Genomic DNA, 19,833 nt, shown 5'->3' on the forward strand with positions numbered 1-19,833 from the left:
AAAGAGAACAGGAGCTGCAGTGAAAAAGTTACTAATATGTATAAATTCTTTATTCAGCAGATTATTGAGTGTCTTTTAAAGAAGAAGAAGTTCATCTCAGAGCATATTATAAAGAGAGTCTTATAATAATTCAGAGTCTTTGTCATTCTTCTTCTCTCACTTGATACTGTGATTCACTTCTGAGTCTTGTAAGCAGAGTATGTTTGTAATATTATCTTATCAGGAGATATTTAAATATTCATGATATTATTGAGAGAGTTTTGTATAACAATCTGTTATTATGACATGAGATAACATCTCTAGAGTCTTTTTGATATTGTTCAGACTGACAGAGTAGATTGTTATATAATTCTGCTATCAGTGACTTCTTTTTCAGAGTATTTCATATGTATTAACAGTGATTTGTATCAGGTGCATGGTTTTGTAAATGTCATCTTCATGAATTCTATCATTATTAGAGAATATCAAGCTTCTGTTTTAAGTGTTCAATAAGATGCCTTATTCAGATAGTCAGACAAGTTCTAACATAAGATTGTAATTGAGATTATTAACTTCATATATATAGACATCTTCATATTAATGTTCTCTAACATCTATGATTAACTTTATCATGTAATAGATACAAATATCTTTTGAGCCATCAAATTCTGTGAGAACTCAGAGTCTTGATAAGAGAATACACTGAAGATTGTAATATCTTACAACTGAAGATTTAATCATTGTATAGTGACATGAACTGCTATCTATTATAGCCTTCATATTATACATGTTATTCATCACAGTAGATACAAGAATTGCATTCATTGTTATTTTTTCTTCAAATTGTTATCATTCAACTTCTTCAAGCTTCTGTTTGCAAATTTGAACAGAAGCTAATCTTTTCCCTGTTTTATCATAGTATTCTTATAGCTATGTTTCAAATCTTCCTTCACTGCAATGTAATTGACGCGGACAGGCGCTGATTCATTCTTTGAGTAAGAAGATATATAGGTCAATTAGCAGTTGAAAGTAATATATTCTGATTAGTTACAGTTGATATACACTTCATATTAATATCAGTCAGCAACTTCTTCAGAAGTGATTTCAGAAACTTAGAAGCTTGTTTAAACAGCAGAGACTCTTGCTTATCAATAGATATTCAAGTTTACTCAGTTCATAACATCTGCATCATTGTTATTACTCTTTGACACAGATGTTGACATAGATGTATAAGTGACTGAGATGTAATGTCTTCTGCCACTGTTCTGTATACTCTTGAGCTTGATAAGACAGTTATTCAATGTTCAGAGTTATATGCAGAAGTTCTTATAAGTCTGATCTTTGTTTATACTTATAAGAGTCTGTAAGAGTTTAAAAGTCAATGTCTTCTTAAGCATGCTAATCTTCATTCAATTCTTTCAAGATTGATCATCTACTTCTAGAATCTTGATGTTGAAGTCAGAGATAAATGTTATAAGAGAAGTGTTTCTCTGTTAAGCACTCTGTAATCAATCTAACACTTTCTGTTGTATGAGAGTGTCTTAAAACAGAATATCAAGATATTTGATAATATTATCAGATGTTTGCAATACTGATTCACATGCTTTTATTCATGAATGAAACTTCTGTTTTATACAATTCTTCAATCATTCATTGATATATTAATCTTGATTAGTTAGTGAACTGATGATATCTTCATCTACACTTAGTTTCATAAGCATTTTCATCCTTCATGATGAGTAGAGAGTGAGGTTGAAAGTATTAAAATATATAAGAGTATCTAAGCATTCTTTCAGCGCTTTTGTATTTCATTCAGTAGATGTTGGAATTATGTAAGTTAATTGTTAAATTTCCTCATATTGAAGTTGTTAAGTAGCATGTATGTCAGCTATTTCTTACTGTTGTAATTTCAATATTACTGTAAGAAATCCCGCTTCTCGCGGATTCTTTACCTTCATTTCTATCTCTCACGTAATTAATAGAGTTAGCAGCTCTTGACTACACACAACTATATAGACTGAAGTTCATGAATACTATTCATAACTCAGCTTGAATACTATTATACATTTAATCTTTATATTTTATCTTTCTACTGTGAATACTTCTAGTAGTTAACAGTATATATCATATCAAGCTGCAAATACCTGAATAATTATCTATAAGCACTTATTCTTACATTTCAAGCTCTGTCAGTCAGCAACTGTCTGTTATAACTGAAAGAACTAGAAACTCATATACTTCAATCTCTGTAAACTCTACTACAGACACTCAGAAGCAGTTATCTGAATTATGAATAACTCTTATAAAAGAAGTTTCAGAGAACTTATTAATTACTTATAAGATATTATTCTCTATATCTGTGACAGAGAAACTCTCTGAATTCACAAATAAATCAATCTCAGTGAAGAACATTCTTGAGTATCTCTTACAGAATCAAGCTATTTTTCTATAAGAAATACTTACTATCTGTAAACACTTTTAAATCAAGTCTTTAGACATAATCTTCAGAAATATCTGTGAACTGAAAAGAAACTTTCTTAAGCTGCAATCACTTAAGACAAACTATCAAATTATAATTTATAAAGGCTTTTACAAGTTTGTATTTAAAATTGACTCACAAGCTCAGCTATGTGATATGAAAGATAAAGAAGCTGTTATCTATATAATAACAGATCTCTACTACACTGAAGTTAAGAACTGACTAAATCATCTAGAGAATAATCATGAGAGATTTCACTGATCTATTCTCAAGATCTATCTAGAGAATAAGTTGAAAGACTTTATAAGCTGAACAGAGAACATCTGAGCTGTAATAATTAATATTAGAAAAAGAGGTGAGAAATCTGATAAAGACTACTCACAGCACTTTATAAAATTATGATGTGAATTAAGACCTGTAAAAACAGAGCTCTGAAACAAGATCTGAATAATAATATTTATAAAGAGACTGAATAAAGATATATAAAACAAGCTTATTAAGTAAGACTCTAAGTTTTTAACTCTGAAGAAACTGATGACTCTCATTCACTATTTACAGATCACTGTGAAAGTCACAGACTTATAAAGAGCTGATCACTAATCAGCTCTGTGTGAGTCAGAATAACAGAGAACAAATTTACTGAGAAAGAATAATAAGATATAGAGAGATTTATATCTGACTGCTAAGTAGAAAGAGAGAGTTTCATAAGCTTCTATAAACAGAGTATATAATAGAGAGACTAAGAAAAAGAGTCTCTGCTTTATCTATTCTAAATCAGAATATCTTCACACAAACTGTCTGAATAAATTAAAATAGAAATTCGAAAAGTCGTAGACAGAGTCAGTAATAGACTGACTATGTGACCGTGTCTGAGACCAGAACCAGATTTTTTAATAGTCTCATTATCAATTCGACTGATCTCATTACATGGTTTTAACATTAGATAGTAGTTTCATACAGTCTCAGTGAGACTTACTGTCTACTCTTATCACATTTTTCAAATGAGATCATGATTTTCACTTCTCAATTTAAATTATTTTTATTGCTTTAAATGACTTTAAATCTCATTTGAATGTTATCAAAAAGTGTTACTTTTTAAAAAATTAAAAATAGTCTAAAAAGAACCTTAAAATGTCCAAAAATAGTAACTTTATGCCAAGAATGAGACTAAATGAGATCAAATGAGATCATTTTCTCATTTTTTTCAAGTCATGATTTCATTTTAAGATCTGATATATAGTCACTTTGCATGTTTTTTTGATGGCTAGTCTCAGCGGGATTCACGCCAAGAAATGTATGAGACCAGATCAAATGAGATTAAACATGAAATTCATAGTTCTGACGGTCAGTCTAGTCAGTAACAGCCTTCTTAAGAGTTTTAAAGCTGACATCTGAATCTGTTACTCTCTTAATGAAAATGTATACTTACAAGAAGAGACTGCATCACAGTACTACTACTCTGTAAGTATGAGAAGTATTAATAAACTCAGAATTTCAGGTTACTGTAGTGTTTCTAAAGCTCATAGAGTAAATAAGCTGAGTGATGAAAACTGAGAACATGCTCTTATAATAAGCAGAGTGTGATAACTCAGATCTAAGAACTGAGAGACTTATAAGTAGACTGGCCGGCAGGACCATGAATTTCACATTTGATCTCATTTGGTCTGATCTCGTACATTTCTTGACGTGAGTCCCACCTAAACCAAGCCTCAAAAAAATCTGAAAATGGACCATTTCTGAGAGAAATGATGTGAAAAATGACCAGATTTAATTCAAGAACAGTGAAATGAGAGTAATTTCTCAGAATAAACTGTGAAAGATGATCATTCTTTCAAAATCAGAATGAGACTGAGTCTGAAGATTAAAATCAGTCTCATTCAATTCATTCAGTAATTACTTATATAATCAGAATTTGATAACAATTATTAATAACACTTATGAAACAACTAAATACATTCTCATACAAGTTTATTCTTCACTTTCTTATGAAAACTATACTTCTCTGATATACTATGATCAGAGGTATTAAACTGTCTAATAATTTCATATTTTATAATTATGAGTTTCTTGATTGTTTCTTCTCGTAATTGTTCTCAGTGATAGTGATAAATATCTTAACTTGAGTTGAACTTTCACTTCATTCTCATCTCTGTCAATAAAATTATCAGAATATCATATATTATCAGTGTAACAGTTGAATATATACTCTTAATAATTTTTCATAACTTTAGAATTGATTTGACATGTAAATTTGTCAGATCATCTTAAAGATAGCAGTTAAATTCAGTTTTATAAGTATATAGTTTTATCTGATTTTCAGTTATAATCAATGTATGTAAGTTCTATTTCAAAGTTAGTATTATAGTTCTATATAATATAAAGTGTTATCAAAGATTATTACTTATTAGAGAATTGTATTTTACTATCTTTATATCTTAAATATCTACTCATTCAAATCTCTGATAGTTGACATTGTAGTAGTCTCAGACTAATTTAATATATAAGTCTCATTTCTCCTCTGTTCAATCTTGAGAAGTGTAGATATTAACTCAATGAGAGAGATCTAGTAGAGCTGCTACAGTATAGTACTCTGTAAAAGATTGTTCAGTTTTGCTGTAGTAATATATCAGTTTATTTCTTACAGTAATAATAGCCTGTGCTATAGTATTATCTCAGACTGAATTTCTTTTTAAGTAATTCAACTGCTTCTCAAAATAAGTAAATAAATTATTATACACTCATCAGGCTGACTGCAGTATTGATGTATAAGTGATTAAGACTGTCTTTATTATCTTATAAAACTAAAACAGTAAATCAATCATATATTTCAACTGAGTTCACTTCATATCAGAAAGTTTCAATATCTGAATCTTTTCTCAATTAGAGTGTTACACTCAATGATCAATTATCTGACAGAATCAAAGAGTCTGAATAGTCATTTTATATATTGAACTTCACTGTGTTTTAATATTCTATATCATATTCAGTGATATGACTGATTTATTTATTTATTGAATATCATGAAATCATTATTATTATTTAGAGAAGATATAAATTATATTAGCAATGTTTCAAATCTGTGATATTTAAATTATTAGTCAATCTATTCAAAATTAACAGTAGTGTTATTAAAAAGCATTACTAAAAAGTAATATTAAAAAGTGTTATTAAAAAATATTATCTTTTACAAAGTGAATAGAAAAGTTACTTGAGTAATCACTTTTATCTCATTCTCATTTCAAGAATCAGTTATCTCATTATTCTTTATCTCAATGTTAAGATTCTTTATCAGTGTTTGTATTATAAGTTAAATCATATGAGTAATACAGAGAATATAACCTTGTTTATTATTTCAGAAATGCAAAGCTAATTTTTACTTCAAGCTCTTCATCATAGTATAGTTATTTGCAGTATTATCAGTTATAATTATAAGAAGACTGAGACTAATATCTCAATAGTCATTTTTAATCACAGTTATTAATATCTCTATTATATAATTCTCAGTATTACTACTGATCAATGATTTAAATTCAATTAATGTCTCTTAATAAGTTCAGTTCTCATCAATGTAATAACATATAACTTTCATAAATGTAAGATTGTTTATACTAGTTTATATATTCACTGTGAGAGATACTCTTCAATGATTCTTCAACTCTGATTCTAGATATTATATATTGACTTTGTAGTATATCTCAAGATTGAACTGAAGACAGAATCAATGTGAAATATGAAGATTTAAATTAAGTATTTGAAGAAGTGTTCAGAATTCAGAGTTTTCAATTAGTTGAAGAGAAAGATTCAGAGATATACATATATAAAGTAATTATTCACAGAAGTTATCAGATAAGAGTTATGAAATCAGAGTACTGATACATGATTATTTTCACATGATTTTCTTCAAATTAGAAAGTTAGTATTATCAAAAATTATTATCTGATAGAGTAACTTATCAGCTCAGTAGTAATTTTTTAATTATTTTTCTTTTATTATCTGCATTCTGATAACTTCAGATATTGAGAAATTTCTTCAGAGTTATAATCAGTTTATAATGAATATTTCTAAATAAAGTTGTAGTAATTATAGTAGAGAGATAACTCTTCAGTAATCTACAATATAACTTATTGATAATTATTTCATAGTTCATCTCAGTATTTATATTGAGTTTTTCATAAATTTTATAACCTGGAATCAGATGTGAAGAATGAAGTGATTATTTATCATGATTGAAAGAGAGTATTCTGTGTTAAATTATAAATAATATAGACTTTATAATTCACAGTGATTTCTTAAAGAGTTTGTGAATCTTTAATAGAAGTAAAAGAAGTGAAAGAAGTGAATTCAGAAGATATAATAATAATTTAAGAAAGATAATAATTTATTTTCAATAACTGATCACTGATGTGTGTAAGAAGAATTAATATAAGAGAAAATAATCTTATTTCTTAGCTTAGTTATAATTTTAGTACTAACTCAGATTGAATATCATTGATGTATAAAAGTAAATAAACAATCTTGATTAATCTCTATCATATTTCTTGAAATATATTAATATTGTGAAAGAGAGTATTATCAAATTATATTATCAGATAATATCATTAAAAATATATTAATATTGTGAATATCAATGTTGAAAAAATGTTGATACTTATACATTATAGTGATTTGTGAATCATGATAGTTAAATATATATATATATATATATTATTTCTGACTTGATTACAACTTATACAATAATTTTTAAAAACTCAAAATTAATTTCAATTATTAATAATTATGAACTTATAACTAATTAATATAAAAAGAAAAAAACTTTTTCTACTTATTATCTTTCTACTCTTTCTCATTCTTCTTATTATTCTTTATAATTCACTTCTTATTCTTCTTCTTCTTCTTCTTCTTCTCATTTGAAATGATAATCATCTCAAAATCTCTCTTCACTATCTTCTCAGAGAAGTGTTTTCACTGCTCTCTCTCAGTCAGGTTAATTTATACTTCAAAATCCTGCATTTTCTGATCTACTGTCTCAGGTTTCATTTCACTGATAAGCAGATTGATATACTCAGAGAGCAGAACTGTCTTCTCAATATTCTGAATCATGAAGTGCATTTAAGACCTGAATAAGATCTTAATTCTCTTCTTCTCTATCAGCTTCTGCTAATTAATTAGAGAACAGAAGTGTTATCAAAAATTATTATCTTTTTCAATAAATAAAAAACTTATTAGTTTTGACTTCTTGATCTCTTATTTTAATATCTTCTTAATCTTCTTCTACTATTACTTATTTATAGTAACACTCTTCTTCTCTCTCTCTCTCTTTATCTTAATCTTAAATCATTCTCAGAACTTCTTCTGATTTCATTACTATTGTATAAGACTCTTCACTATCTTCTTCTTCAATCTCTTACAGACAGTGTCATCTGTATTATTTCTATACTTAGTTCAGTCTAAATCTATTAAGAGTATTACTTAAAATTGTTATCATTCTGCTCTCTTACAGAGTCTTTTCAAGATATTATAATATGTCTTACAATCTCTCTTCTCTTGCTTAAATGTCTTCTTCTTCTCTCTCTTCAATCTGTAATAGTACTCACATGCCTTGATGATCTGCAGAATCGCAGAATATTTAAAGAAGAATGACATAATTGATTTCAGTGAGTGTTGAAGAGAGATAAAGACAGAAGAGACAGTCAGAAATAATATAATAATACTAATAATAGTGATGATAATGATAGTAATAATGATGATGATAGTGATGATAATGATAATAATAATAATAATGATAATGATGATGAAAGACAGAGTGCATTGAAATATATTACTGACTTATCAAATATAAAGAGACTTAAAGAAAATATTAACAGCTTTCAGTGATGTACAGAAACAGCTACAGTGTTGTATAGTAATATCATCTTTATTCAATATATACACTGTTAATATTCTTTGTATGCAGTTATTATATAATCTGTATCAGAGATACATATAGAAAACAGATCTTTATTACTAGAATAAATAATTACAGTAATTCTCTATTTTCATATTATAAAGATAAGTTATTCTCATTTCTTTCTTCTCTCTTTTCTCTTCTTCAATCAATCACTAATTTCAAGCTGATATGAAAACTATTAAAACACTCTCAGAAATCCTCAAATTGAAGAGTATAGACTAATTAAATTTTAAATATAGAAGAAATCAAATTATCTTCTACAGATTCAATTACTCATTTTCTTTTAAATAAAACAGCAGTCATGTTCCTTCCTTCTCTCAATCAAATAAAACATGGCCTGTGAAAAGTGAGTATCATATCAGACTATAATGATCAACACAGCCTCAGCATGCAGAACTGCATATACACAGCACATGCTGAACTGAGAGACTGTATGAATTACAAACTGATGACAGTATCTCAGAGAGAGCTGTGCAGTGTGAGAAAGCTGCAACTCTCAGTTACATATGCAGAGAGTGAATTGCTGCAGTAAGTATATATATATTAAAGTAATACTTTTTAATAACACTCAGTCTCTGATATAATGAAAATAGAGTCTCTCTGTGAGATCTGTTTTTATCAGAAGTCAGAGAATCTTATATTTCTCAAGATTATCTTCACACATCTTATCTGTGAAATTGATGAGAAAAATCATTGATTTGAGTGTTCTACTCTTGATGTCATTCAAGTGACAGCAGAGTCCACTCTGGCTACACTTTTTAAGTGTATATTTTCTAATTATTCACATTTATATAGATATATACTGATTATTTATTAGATGATATTAAGATAATGACTTATCACAGCTGTGTTACTCTCACTGTAAGAGATATATAATTGATAATAAACATTGCAAAGACTCTGAGAAGTAAGTATTTTAAGAATGCTGCAGCTCTGCAATCTTGATTTTTTTTTATTTTTTTTTTCTTTCTCTTTTTTTTTTTATTGTGATTTTTTCTTATTGTTTTGTTTTTTGTTTTTTTATTATTTTTTGTATTTTATATTTTTTTTTAATTAAAATGATATTAATTATGATCTGTGTTCAGAAAAGTAATGATATTTGATAATACTCTCTATTGAATTTTCAATAAATGAGTACTATGTTATGATATTATGTAAGTGAGAAATGATTTCATGATCTCATTTAATATCATTTTCAATAATAAGATCAGAATGAAAATGTGACTAAGAATTCAAACATATTCTTTATCTAAGACTAGATTTTTATTTGAAAAGTGAATCTGAAATCTTTAATATTTGAAATAACATGATTTGAAATCAATGTGATAAACACAAATCATGATCAGAAGTAATGCTTTTAGGCAATGTGATAACTGTAAAGTTTGATCCTGGTCCCAGACACGGTCACACGGTCAGTCTACTTCTAAGAGTTATCTTTGAATTGTAAGATCTCTCTGAAATCTGAAGAAGATTTGCAAAAACTATAATTATCACAGAAATTATAGATAATATATACTTAAGACTTATATAACTTCAAAGACACAATTCATACATAGCTGTCTGTAAGTCAGGTTTATGCTGTCAATCAGTGTTAACAGACTTACTTACAGAGATAGAATCAGTTCATACTGCAGAGTTGATCAGAGAAAGTAAGCTTATTTATATAATAACTTTATAAATGTCTGAGAACTTCACAGTCATGAACACTGAGCTTCAGATATTACAGAAATACTGAGATATTACAGAGATATTCAACTCAGTAAAAGCAGCTGAGCTTTCATCTTATTATAAGTAGAATCTCACAATAGATTTGATAGAAGAGTAGAAACTCTGCTAAGAATCAATCTATAAGCTCTCTCATTATGAGACAGAGATCTTGCAGACTTAAGTAAAGAAGAATTTAAAGAATAACTTTATCTGATCTTAACAGATCTCTGCAGAAGTCTCTGTGATATTCATGAAAAAGTAGAATAAAGATTTCAGATTATATATAAACTACTATAATCTGAACTTTAAGATAATAAAGAGTCACTATTCTCTCTCTCTGATTAAGAATGTGATTAACTGTCTTACAGAAGCTGTTATATTTATACAACTGAATATAATCAATATATATATATAACTATAAATACAGTCTGAGAATGAATGAAAAACTGTCTTTAGAATTATACTGAGATTATTTAAATATCTAGTAATATTTTTTAATTTAACTAATATCTCTGTGACATTTCAGTCTTTTATCAATAAAATACTTTGTATATATCAGAATATCTTTGTAATAATATATCTGAATAATATAATGATATACTTTATAAAGAAGAAAGAACACACTGAGTATATACAAAGTATATTAAAGGCCTTAGATGAGACAGAACTGTATATTAAGTTTATAAAGTATAACTTCAGTACTTATCAGATTAATTTCCTAGAATATATAATTATCACAGATGATATTCAGATAAAATCTTTGCAGATTAAAACTATTCTATCATAGTCAGAGTTAACTAGTATTTATGAGATTCAGATCTTTCTGAGCTTTGTGAATTTCTATAGATAATTTATCTTTGTATTTATGAGAATCTTCTTGACTCTTACAGATATACTGAAGAGTGAAAATAAGAAGAAGTCATCTTATAAATAAAGAATGAAAAGATTATTGAGAAGAGAGAGCTGTATGAACTTTCTTATCTCAGAAGCTCATAAGATCTTTATAAGATTAAAACAGATATTCACAGATACAGTAATACTGTTTTACTTTAATCTCTTACTCTTAATCAGATTGAAGACAGATGTCTTCTTCTTTACAATTTCAGAAATAATCTTATAACTACAGTTAAATGAGAACTGAGTTTCAGTGATCTTTTTCTCACAGAAGATGCAACTTATAGAGATTAACTATAATATTTATAATCAGAAGCTTCTTATAAGAGTGAAACTCTTTCATCACTAATATTACTATTTCAAGAGTCTTATAACAGTAATTACTATTAGAACTGATTATAACAGCTTATAACAGTTTACTTCAATCAAGAAACTCTCACAGTAGTAGATTTACTAAGCTCAGAGACTGAGTAAGTTCTGATTCAAGATATAGCATATAAAGAGAACTAAGAACTTAGCAGATAAACTCTCTCACAGATCTGACTATATTAAGAAGATCAGAGTCATAGATACAGAGAGACTAGAGAAGACAGAAAAGCTTCACAGAATACTCAGACTGAGTATTGTAAAGAGACTGACTGAAGAGTCTCTTAATTCTCTATAAGAGAAGAAGAGAAAGAGAGAAAAGAAGTCTGTATAACTACTCTCTATAATACTGAGAGTTAACACTCTGAGAATCTTTATAAGAATTCTTGAAGAGAGTATCTATAATCTGAAGAATTTACAGATTTTAAGAAGTGCTGCAGAAGACCTGATATAAGAAGAAATAGAGTATAAGTCTTTATAAGATCTTCTATTCAGATTGTCTGAACTGCAACTGAAGAATGAATATACTCAGTATATTCAGAAACTGCTTACAGCAGGAATCAATTCTGCAGAAATAAAGAATTAAAGAGACTTAAATAATCTCTTATAAAGAGAGAATCAGATTTATATACTCATGAATAAGTTTCTATGTATAGAAGTTATTGAATGATATTATAATTCTTCTCTAGCAGATCATTTCACAGATATTAGAACTCATAAGTTACTTATAAGAAAATACTTCTGATCAAAGATATAAGAACTTATGAAGAAGATAGTGAATTCTTATACTATTTATCAGAGTTCATAGATAGTGCAGTTCAGATTATATAAATCACTTACTTCTCTACTCATTCTGCAGAAACCTTGAAAACAGCTAGAAATAAATACTCTTATAAGTCTCTCTGAAAGTAAGAATATATATAATACCTGTTCCAACAGTGTGCTGATGATAGTAGATCACTTTATCAAGATAACATACTTTATACTCACTCACAAGAACTTAAAGTCAAAGAATTTAAGTTATATCTTCATTTATAATATGATTCAGTTGTATAAGTTGTCTATAAATATTGTTTCAGACAGAGAATTAATCTTTATAAGAGAGTTCTGATCTTTTCTGATAATTATACTGAAGATCTTGTAAGATTTAAGTATAACTTTTTATTAATAGACAGATAATCAGATAGAATATCTGATAAGTATATTAAAATAGTATCTATAGTACTTTATCAATTATAATCAAAATAACTGAATATATTGATTATCACTTACAGAGTTCATGTATAATAACTTAGAATATATCAGTATGAATAAAATTCTCTTTAAGATACTTATTAAGACTTATCTGCAGATAATCTTAATAAATCTGCAAGAGTATACTATAGGGTGTGATAATACTCATGAACAGACTGAGAGAATTTAGAATATTCAGAAGAAAGTCTGTAAATTCTTGAGAAAGACTTAAGAGTATTAGAAGAGATACTATAACTCTAAGCATATTATAAAGAGTTTCAAGAAAGATGATAGAGTCTGACTAAGTCTAGAAAATATTATTATATAAAGATCTAGTAAGAAGCTGAATCTCTTACAGACAGAGTCTTATAAAATTATAAAGAAAATTAGTTTATAATTCTACAGATTGAAACTGTTATCTGAGTTATAGATATATAATATTTTTCATATTTCTTTACTTTATAAATATAAGAAATTCTTAGAAGAGAACTCTGTGACTTATCATTCTATTTATAAAGTACTAGAGAGTGACAGAGAATATCAGATTAAAGAGATTATTAACTCAGAGAAGTAAGATTATAAGCTCTGATTTAAAGTTCAGTGATAAGAGTATTCTGACAAAATAAATAAGTTCACTTAACAATTATTTAGACAGATAATACATCTATAGAAGCTGAGATATAACTTTTATACTATAAATTCTGATAAGTTAGAATAATGTAATCTTTACTAAGAATCTAATTGTGATAAAGATATTAATACTGTCATTTACAAACTCTAGTTTATAAGATAATAAGTTTCTACTGAGATGAACAGTCTGCAGTGTATATAAAGAGAAGAAGAAATCATATTCTTATTAAAGTTAAAAAATAAAGAAAATAAAAACAGAGCTGTAAACACAATTTAGAGATTAATACAGAAAATATAAAGAAAAATTATACTCATATTCTTAATATCTGTAATACTTAATCTCTCTGTAACTATCAATTTCTCTCTTCAAAGAAGCAGAGAGTATCATACTCACAGTTAGACTGGCCGGCAGAACCATGAATTTCACATTTGATTCTATTTGGTCTGATTTCATACATTTCTTGGCATGAGTCCCACCAGGACCAAGCCTCAAAAAAATCTGAAAATGGATCATTTCTGAGAGAAATGATGTGAAAAATGACCAGATTTAATTCAAGAACAGTGAAATGAGAGTAATTTCTCAGAATAAACTGTGAAAGATGATCATTCTTTCAAAATCAGAATGAGACTGAGACTGAAGATTAAAATCAGTCTCATTCAGTTTATTCAGTGATTGCTTATATAATCAGAATTTGATAACAATTATTGATAACACTCATGAAACAACTAAATACGATCTTGTGTAAGTTTATTCTTCACTTTCTCATGGAAACTACACTTCTCTGATATACTGTGATCAGAGGTATTAAACTGTCTGATAATTTCATGTTTTATAATCATGAGTTTCTTGATTATTTCTTCTTATAATTGTTCTCAGTGATAGTGATAAATATCTTAACTTGAGTTGAACTTTCACTTCATTCTCATCTCTGTCAATGAAATTATTAGAATATCACATACTATCAGTGTAACAGTTAAATATATACTCTCAACAATTTTTCATAACTCTAGAATTGATTTAATGTGTAAATTCATCAGATCATCTTGAAGATAGTGATTAAATTCAGTTTTATAAGTATGTAGTTTTGTCTGATTTTCAGTTGCAATTAATGTATGTAAGTTCTGTTTCAAAGTTAGTATTATAGTTCTATGAGATATGAAGTATTATCAAAGATTATTACTTACTAGAGAATTATATTTCACTGTCTTCACATCTTAAACATCTGCTTGTTCAAATCTCTGATAGTTGATATTGTAGTAGTCTCAGACTAATTTAATATATAAGTCTCATTTCTCCTCTATTCAATCTTGAGAAGTGTAGATATTAACTTGATAAGAGAGATCTTATAAAGCTGCTACAGCATATTACTCTGTAAAAGATTGTTCAGTTTTACTGTAGTAATATGTCAGTTTATTTCTTACAGTAATAATAGCCTGTGCTATAGCATCATCTCAGACTGAATTTCTTTTTAAGTGATTCAACTGCTTCTCAAGATGAGTAAATAAACTGTTATACACTTATCAGACTGACTACAGCATTGATGTATAAGTGATTGAGACTGTCTTTGATATCTTATAAAACTGAAACAGTAAATCAATCACATATTTCAACTGAGTTCACTTCATATCAGAAAGTTTTAATATCTGAATCTTTTTCTGATCAGAGTGTTGCACTTAATGATCAATTATCTGATACAATCAAAGAGTCTGAACAGTTATCTTATATATTAAACTTCACTATGTTCTAACATTCTGTATCATATTTAGTGATGTGACTGATTTATTTATTTATTGAGTATTATGAAATTATTATTATTGTTTAGAGAAGATATAAATTATATTAGCAATGTTTTGAATCTGTGATATTTAAATTATTAGTCAATCTATTCAAAATTAACAGTAGTGTTATCAAAAAGCATTATCAAAACACAATATTAAAAAGTATTGTTAAAAAACATTATCTTTTGTAAAGTAAATGTAAAAGTTACTTAAGTAATTACTTTCATCTCATTCTCATCTCAAGCATCAGTCATCTCATTATTCTTTATCTCAATGTTAAGATTCTTTATCAGTGTTTGTATCACAAGTTAAATTATATAAGCAATACAGAGAATATGATCTTGTTTATTATTTCAGAAATACAAAGTCAATTTTTGCTCTAAGCTCTTCATTATAGTGTAGTTATTCATGGTATTATCAGTTATAATTATAAGAAGACTGAGACTAATATCTCAATAGTTATTTTTAATTACAGTTATTAATATCTCTGTTATATAATTCTCAGTATGACTACTAATCAATGATTCAAATTCAATTAATGTCTCTTAATAAGTTCAGTTCTCATCAATATAATAACATATAACTCTCATAAATACAAGATTATTTATACTAGTTTATATATTCACTGTGAGAGACACTTTTCAATAATTCTTCAACTCTGATTCTAGATGTTGTATATTAACTTTGTAGTATATCTCAAGATTGAACTGAAGACAGAATTGATATGAAATATGAAGATTTGAATTAAGTATTTGAAGAAGTGTTCAGAATTCAGAGTTTTCAATTAATTGAAGAGAAAGATTCAGAGATATACATATATAAAGTAATTATTCACAGAAGTTATCAGATAAGAGTTATAAAATCAGAGTACTGATACATGATTATTTTCACATGATTTTCTTCAAATTAGAAAGTTAGTATTATCAAAAATTATTATCTGATAGAGTAACTTATCAGCTCAGTAGTAATTTTTTAATTATTTTTCTTTTATTATCTGCATTCTGATAACTTCAGATATTGAGAAATTTATTCAGAGTTATAATCAGTTTATAATGAATATTTCTAAATAAAGTTGTAGTAATTATAGCAGAGAGATAACTCTTCAGTAATCTACAATATAACTTATTGATAATTATTTCATAGTTCATCTCAGTATTTATATTGAGTTTTTCATAAATTTTATAACCTGGAATCAGATGTGAAGAATGAAGTGATTATTTATCATGATTGAAAGAGAGTATTCTGTGTTAAATTATAAATAATATAGACTTTATAATTCACAGTGATTTCTTAAAGAGTTTGTGAATCTTTAATAGAAGTAAAAGAAGTGAAAGAAGTGAATTCAGAAGATATAATAATAATTTAAGAAAGATAATAATTTATTTTCAATAACTGATCACTGATGTGTGTAAGAAGAATTAATATAAGAGAAAATAATCTTATTTCTTAGCTTAGTTATAATTTTAGTACTAACTCAGATTGAATATCATTGATGTATAAAAATAAATAAATAATCTTAATTAATTTCTGTTATATTTCATGAAATATATTAATATTATGAAAGAGAGTGTTATTAAATTGTGTTATCAGATAATATTATTAAAAATATATTAATATTGTGAATATCAATGTTGAAAAAATGTTGATACTTATACATTATAGTGATTTGTGAATCATGATAGTTAAATATATATATATATATATATCATTCCTGACTTGATTACAACTTGTACAATAATTTTTGAAAACTTAAAATTAATTTTAATTATTAATAATTAAAAACTTAAACTTATAATTAACTAATATAAAAAGAAGAAAATCTACTTCTTCTCTTTCTCATTCTTCTTATCATTCTTTATAATTCACTTCTCATTTTTCTTCTTCTTCTTCTTCTTCTCATCTGAGATGATAATCATCTTAAAATCTCTCTTCACTGCCTTCTCAGAGAAGGGTTTCTACTGCTCTCTCTCAGCCAGGTCAATCTGCATCTTAAAATCCTGCATTTTCTGATCTGCTGTCTCAGATTTCACTTCAGCAGTAAGCAGATTGACATGCTCAGAGAGCAGAACTGCCTTCTCAATATTCTGAATCATGAAGCATATTTGAGACCTGAACAAGGCCTTAATCTTCTTCTTCTCTATCAGCTCCTGCTAATCAATTAGAGAATAGAAGTATTATTAAAAATTGTTATCTCTCAATAAATAAAAAACTTATCAGTTTTGACTTCTTTGTCTCTCACTTTAATACTCTCTCAATCTTCTTCTATCACTGTTTATTTATAGTAATACTCTTCTTCTCTCTCTCTCTCTTCATCTTAGTCTCAAATCATTCTCAGAACTTCTTTTGATCTTACTACTGCTATATAAGACTCTTCACTGTCTTCTTCTTCAATCTCTCACAGACAGCACTATCTGCATTATTTCTATACTTAGTTCAGTCTAAATCTATCAGAAGTGTTACTTAAAATCATTATTATTTTACTCTCTTACAGAGTCTCTTCAAGACATTATAATATGTCTTATAATCTGTCTTCTCTCACTTGAACATCTTCTTCTTCTCTCTCTTCAATCTGTGATGATGCTCACACACCTTAGTAGTTCACAGAACTGCAGAATATTTGAAGAGAAATGACATGATTGATTTCAGTGAGTATTAAAGAGAGATGAAGATAAAAGAGACAGTTAGAAATGATATAATAATAATAATAATAATGATAATAATGATGATGATAATGGTAATGATAGTGATGATGATAATAATGATAATAATAATGATAATGATGAAAGAGAGAGTGTATTGAAATATATTACTGACTTATCAAATATAAAGAGACTTAAAGAAAATATTAACAGCTTTCAGTGATGTACAGAAACAGCTACAGTGTTATATAGCAATATCATCTTCATTCAATACATGCACTGTTGATATTCTTTGTATACAGTTATTATATAATCTGTATCAGAAATACATGCAGAAAACAGATCTTTATTACTAGAATAAATAATTGCAGCAATTCTCTGTTTTTATATTATAAAGATAAGTTATTCTCATTTCTTTCTTCTCTCTTTTCTCTTCTTCAATCAATCACTAATTTCAAGCTGATATGAAAACTATTAAAACACTCTTAGAAATCCTCAAATTGAAGAGTATAGACTAATTAAATTTTAAATACAGAAGAAATCAAATTATCTTCTACAGATTTAATTATTCATCTTCTCTCAAATAAAACAGCAGTCATATCTTCTCTTCTCTTAATTAAACAAAACATAGTCTGTGAAAAGCAAGTACTATACCAGATCATAATAACTAACACAGCCTCAGCATGCAGAACTGTATATACACAGTGCATGCTGAACTGAGAGACTGTGTGAGTTACAAATCAGCAGCAGTATCTCAGAAAGAGCTGTGCAGTGTGAAAAAGCTGCAACTCTCAGTTACATACACAGAGAATGAATCACTACAGTAAGTGCATGTGCATTAAAGTAACACTTTTTGATAATACTCAGTCTTTGATATGATGAAAATAGAGTCTCTCTGTGAGATTTGTTTCTATCAGAAGTTAGAGAATCTTATATTTCTCAAGATCATCTTCACATCTCTTGTCTGTGAAATCAATGAGAGGAATTATCAATTCCAGCATTCTGTTCTTAATATCATTCAAGTGACAGCAGAGTTCACTCTGATCACACTTTTTAAGTGTATATTTTCTAATTATTCATATTTATATAGATATATACTGATTATTTGTTAGATAATATTAAGATAATAGCTCATCACAGCTGTGTTACTCTCACTGTGAGAGATACATAATTAATGATGAACATTATAAAGACTCTGAGAAGTGAGTATTTTAGAGATACTGCAGCTCTGTGATCTTGATTTTTTTTTATTTTTATTTTTTATTTTTTTCTTTTTCTTTTCTTTTTTTTTTTTATTTTTCTTTCTCTTTCTGTCTCTTTTTTTCTTTCTCTTCTTTTTTTCTTTCTCTTTTTTTTTTTTTGTTGTGATTTTTTCTTATTGTTTTGTTTTTTGTTTTTTTATTATTTTTTATATTTTACATTTTTTTTTTTAATTAAAATGATATTAATTATAATCTGTGTTTAGAAAAGTAATGATATTTGATAACACTCTCTATTGAATTTTCAACAAATGAGCACTATATTATGATATTATGTAAGTGAGAAATGATTTCATGATCTCATTTGATGTCATTTTCAATAATGAGATCAGAATGAAAATGTGACTAAGAATTCAAACATATTCTTTATCTGAGACTAGATTTTTATTTGAAAAGTGAATCTGAGATCTTTAATATTTGAAATAACAGGATTTGAGATCAATGTGATGAACACAAATCATGACCAGAAGTAATGCTTTTAGACAATGTGACAACTGTAAAGTTTGATCCTGGTCTCAGACACGGTCACACGGTCAGTCTACTCACAGTACAGATAATTATTGTATTCAATATAAAAACTGTCAGAAATGCACAGACTTCAGAGAAGTCAGATATCAGAGTATACATTATTATAGCAGAATCTTAAGAGCTGATTATCTGTGTATATAATCAGATATCTCTTATAAAGCTGTGTTCACTTCTTCAGTTATACTGAAGTTTTCAGTCTGAAAACAATTAAGATATGAAGAGAAAGCTCATCTACTCAGATTAACTCTCATCATAAATTCATAGTATTTATATTGTCTTAATTACTTAGATTTTATAAGTACTTAGAGACTCATCTTTTATTAATAATAAGATTACAGAAATGTGCTGTAATATAAGAACTATTAATAGAGAATCTAGATACATTTACATATA

At 27.1% G+C, this 19,833-nt stretch overlaps 1 protein-coding gene across 1 annotated transcript; it reads left to right on the plus strand.

Moving 5' to 3' along the window:
* Nucleotides 1-18,541: 18,541 nt before the first annotated feature.
* Nucleotides 18,542-18,712, plus strand: BDBG_17918 (uncharacterized protein; the record flags this gene model as incomplete). Its single annotated transcript, XM_031725537.1, has 1 exon — nt 18,542-18,712. A coding segment is annotated over one exon (170 nt), but the record flags the coding sequence as incomplete, so codon positions are not given.
* Between the last annotated feature and the right edge of the window lie 1,121 nt (nt 18,713-19,833).

This window comes from Blastomyces gilchristii (assembly GCF_000003855.2).
Source record: "Blastomyces gilchristii SLH14081 genomic scaffold supercont1.31, whole genome shotgun sequence".
NCBI lineage: Eukaryota > Fungi > Ascomycota > Eurotiomycetes > Onygenales > Ajellomycetaceae > Blastomyces > Blastomyces gilchristii.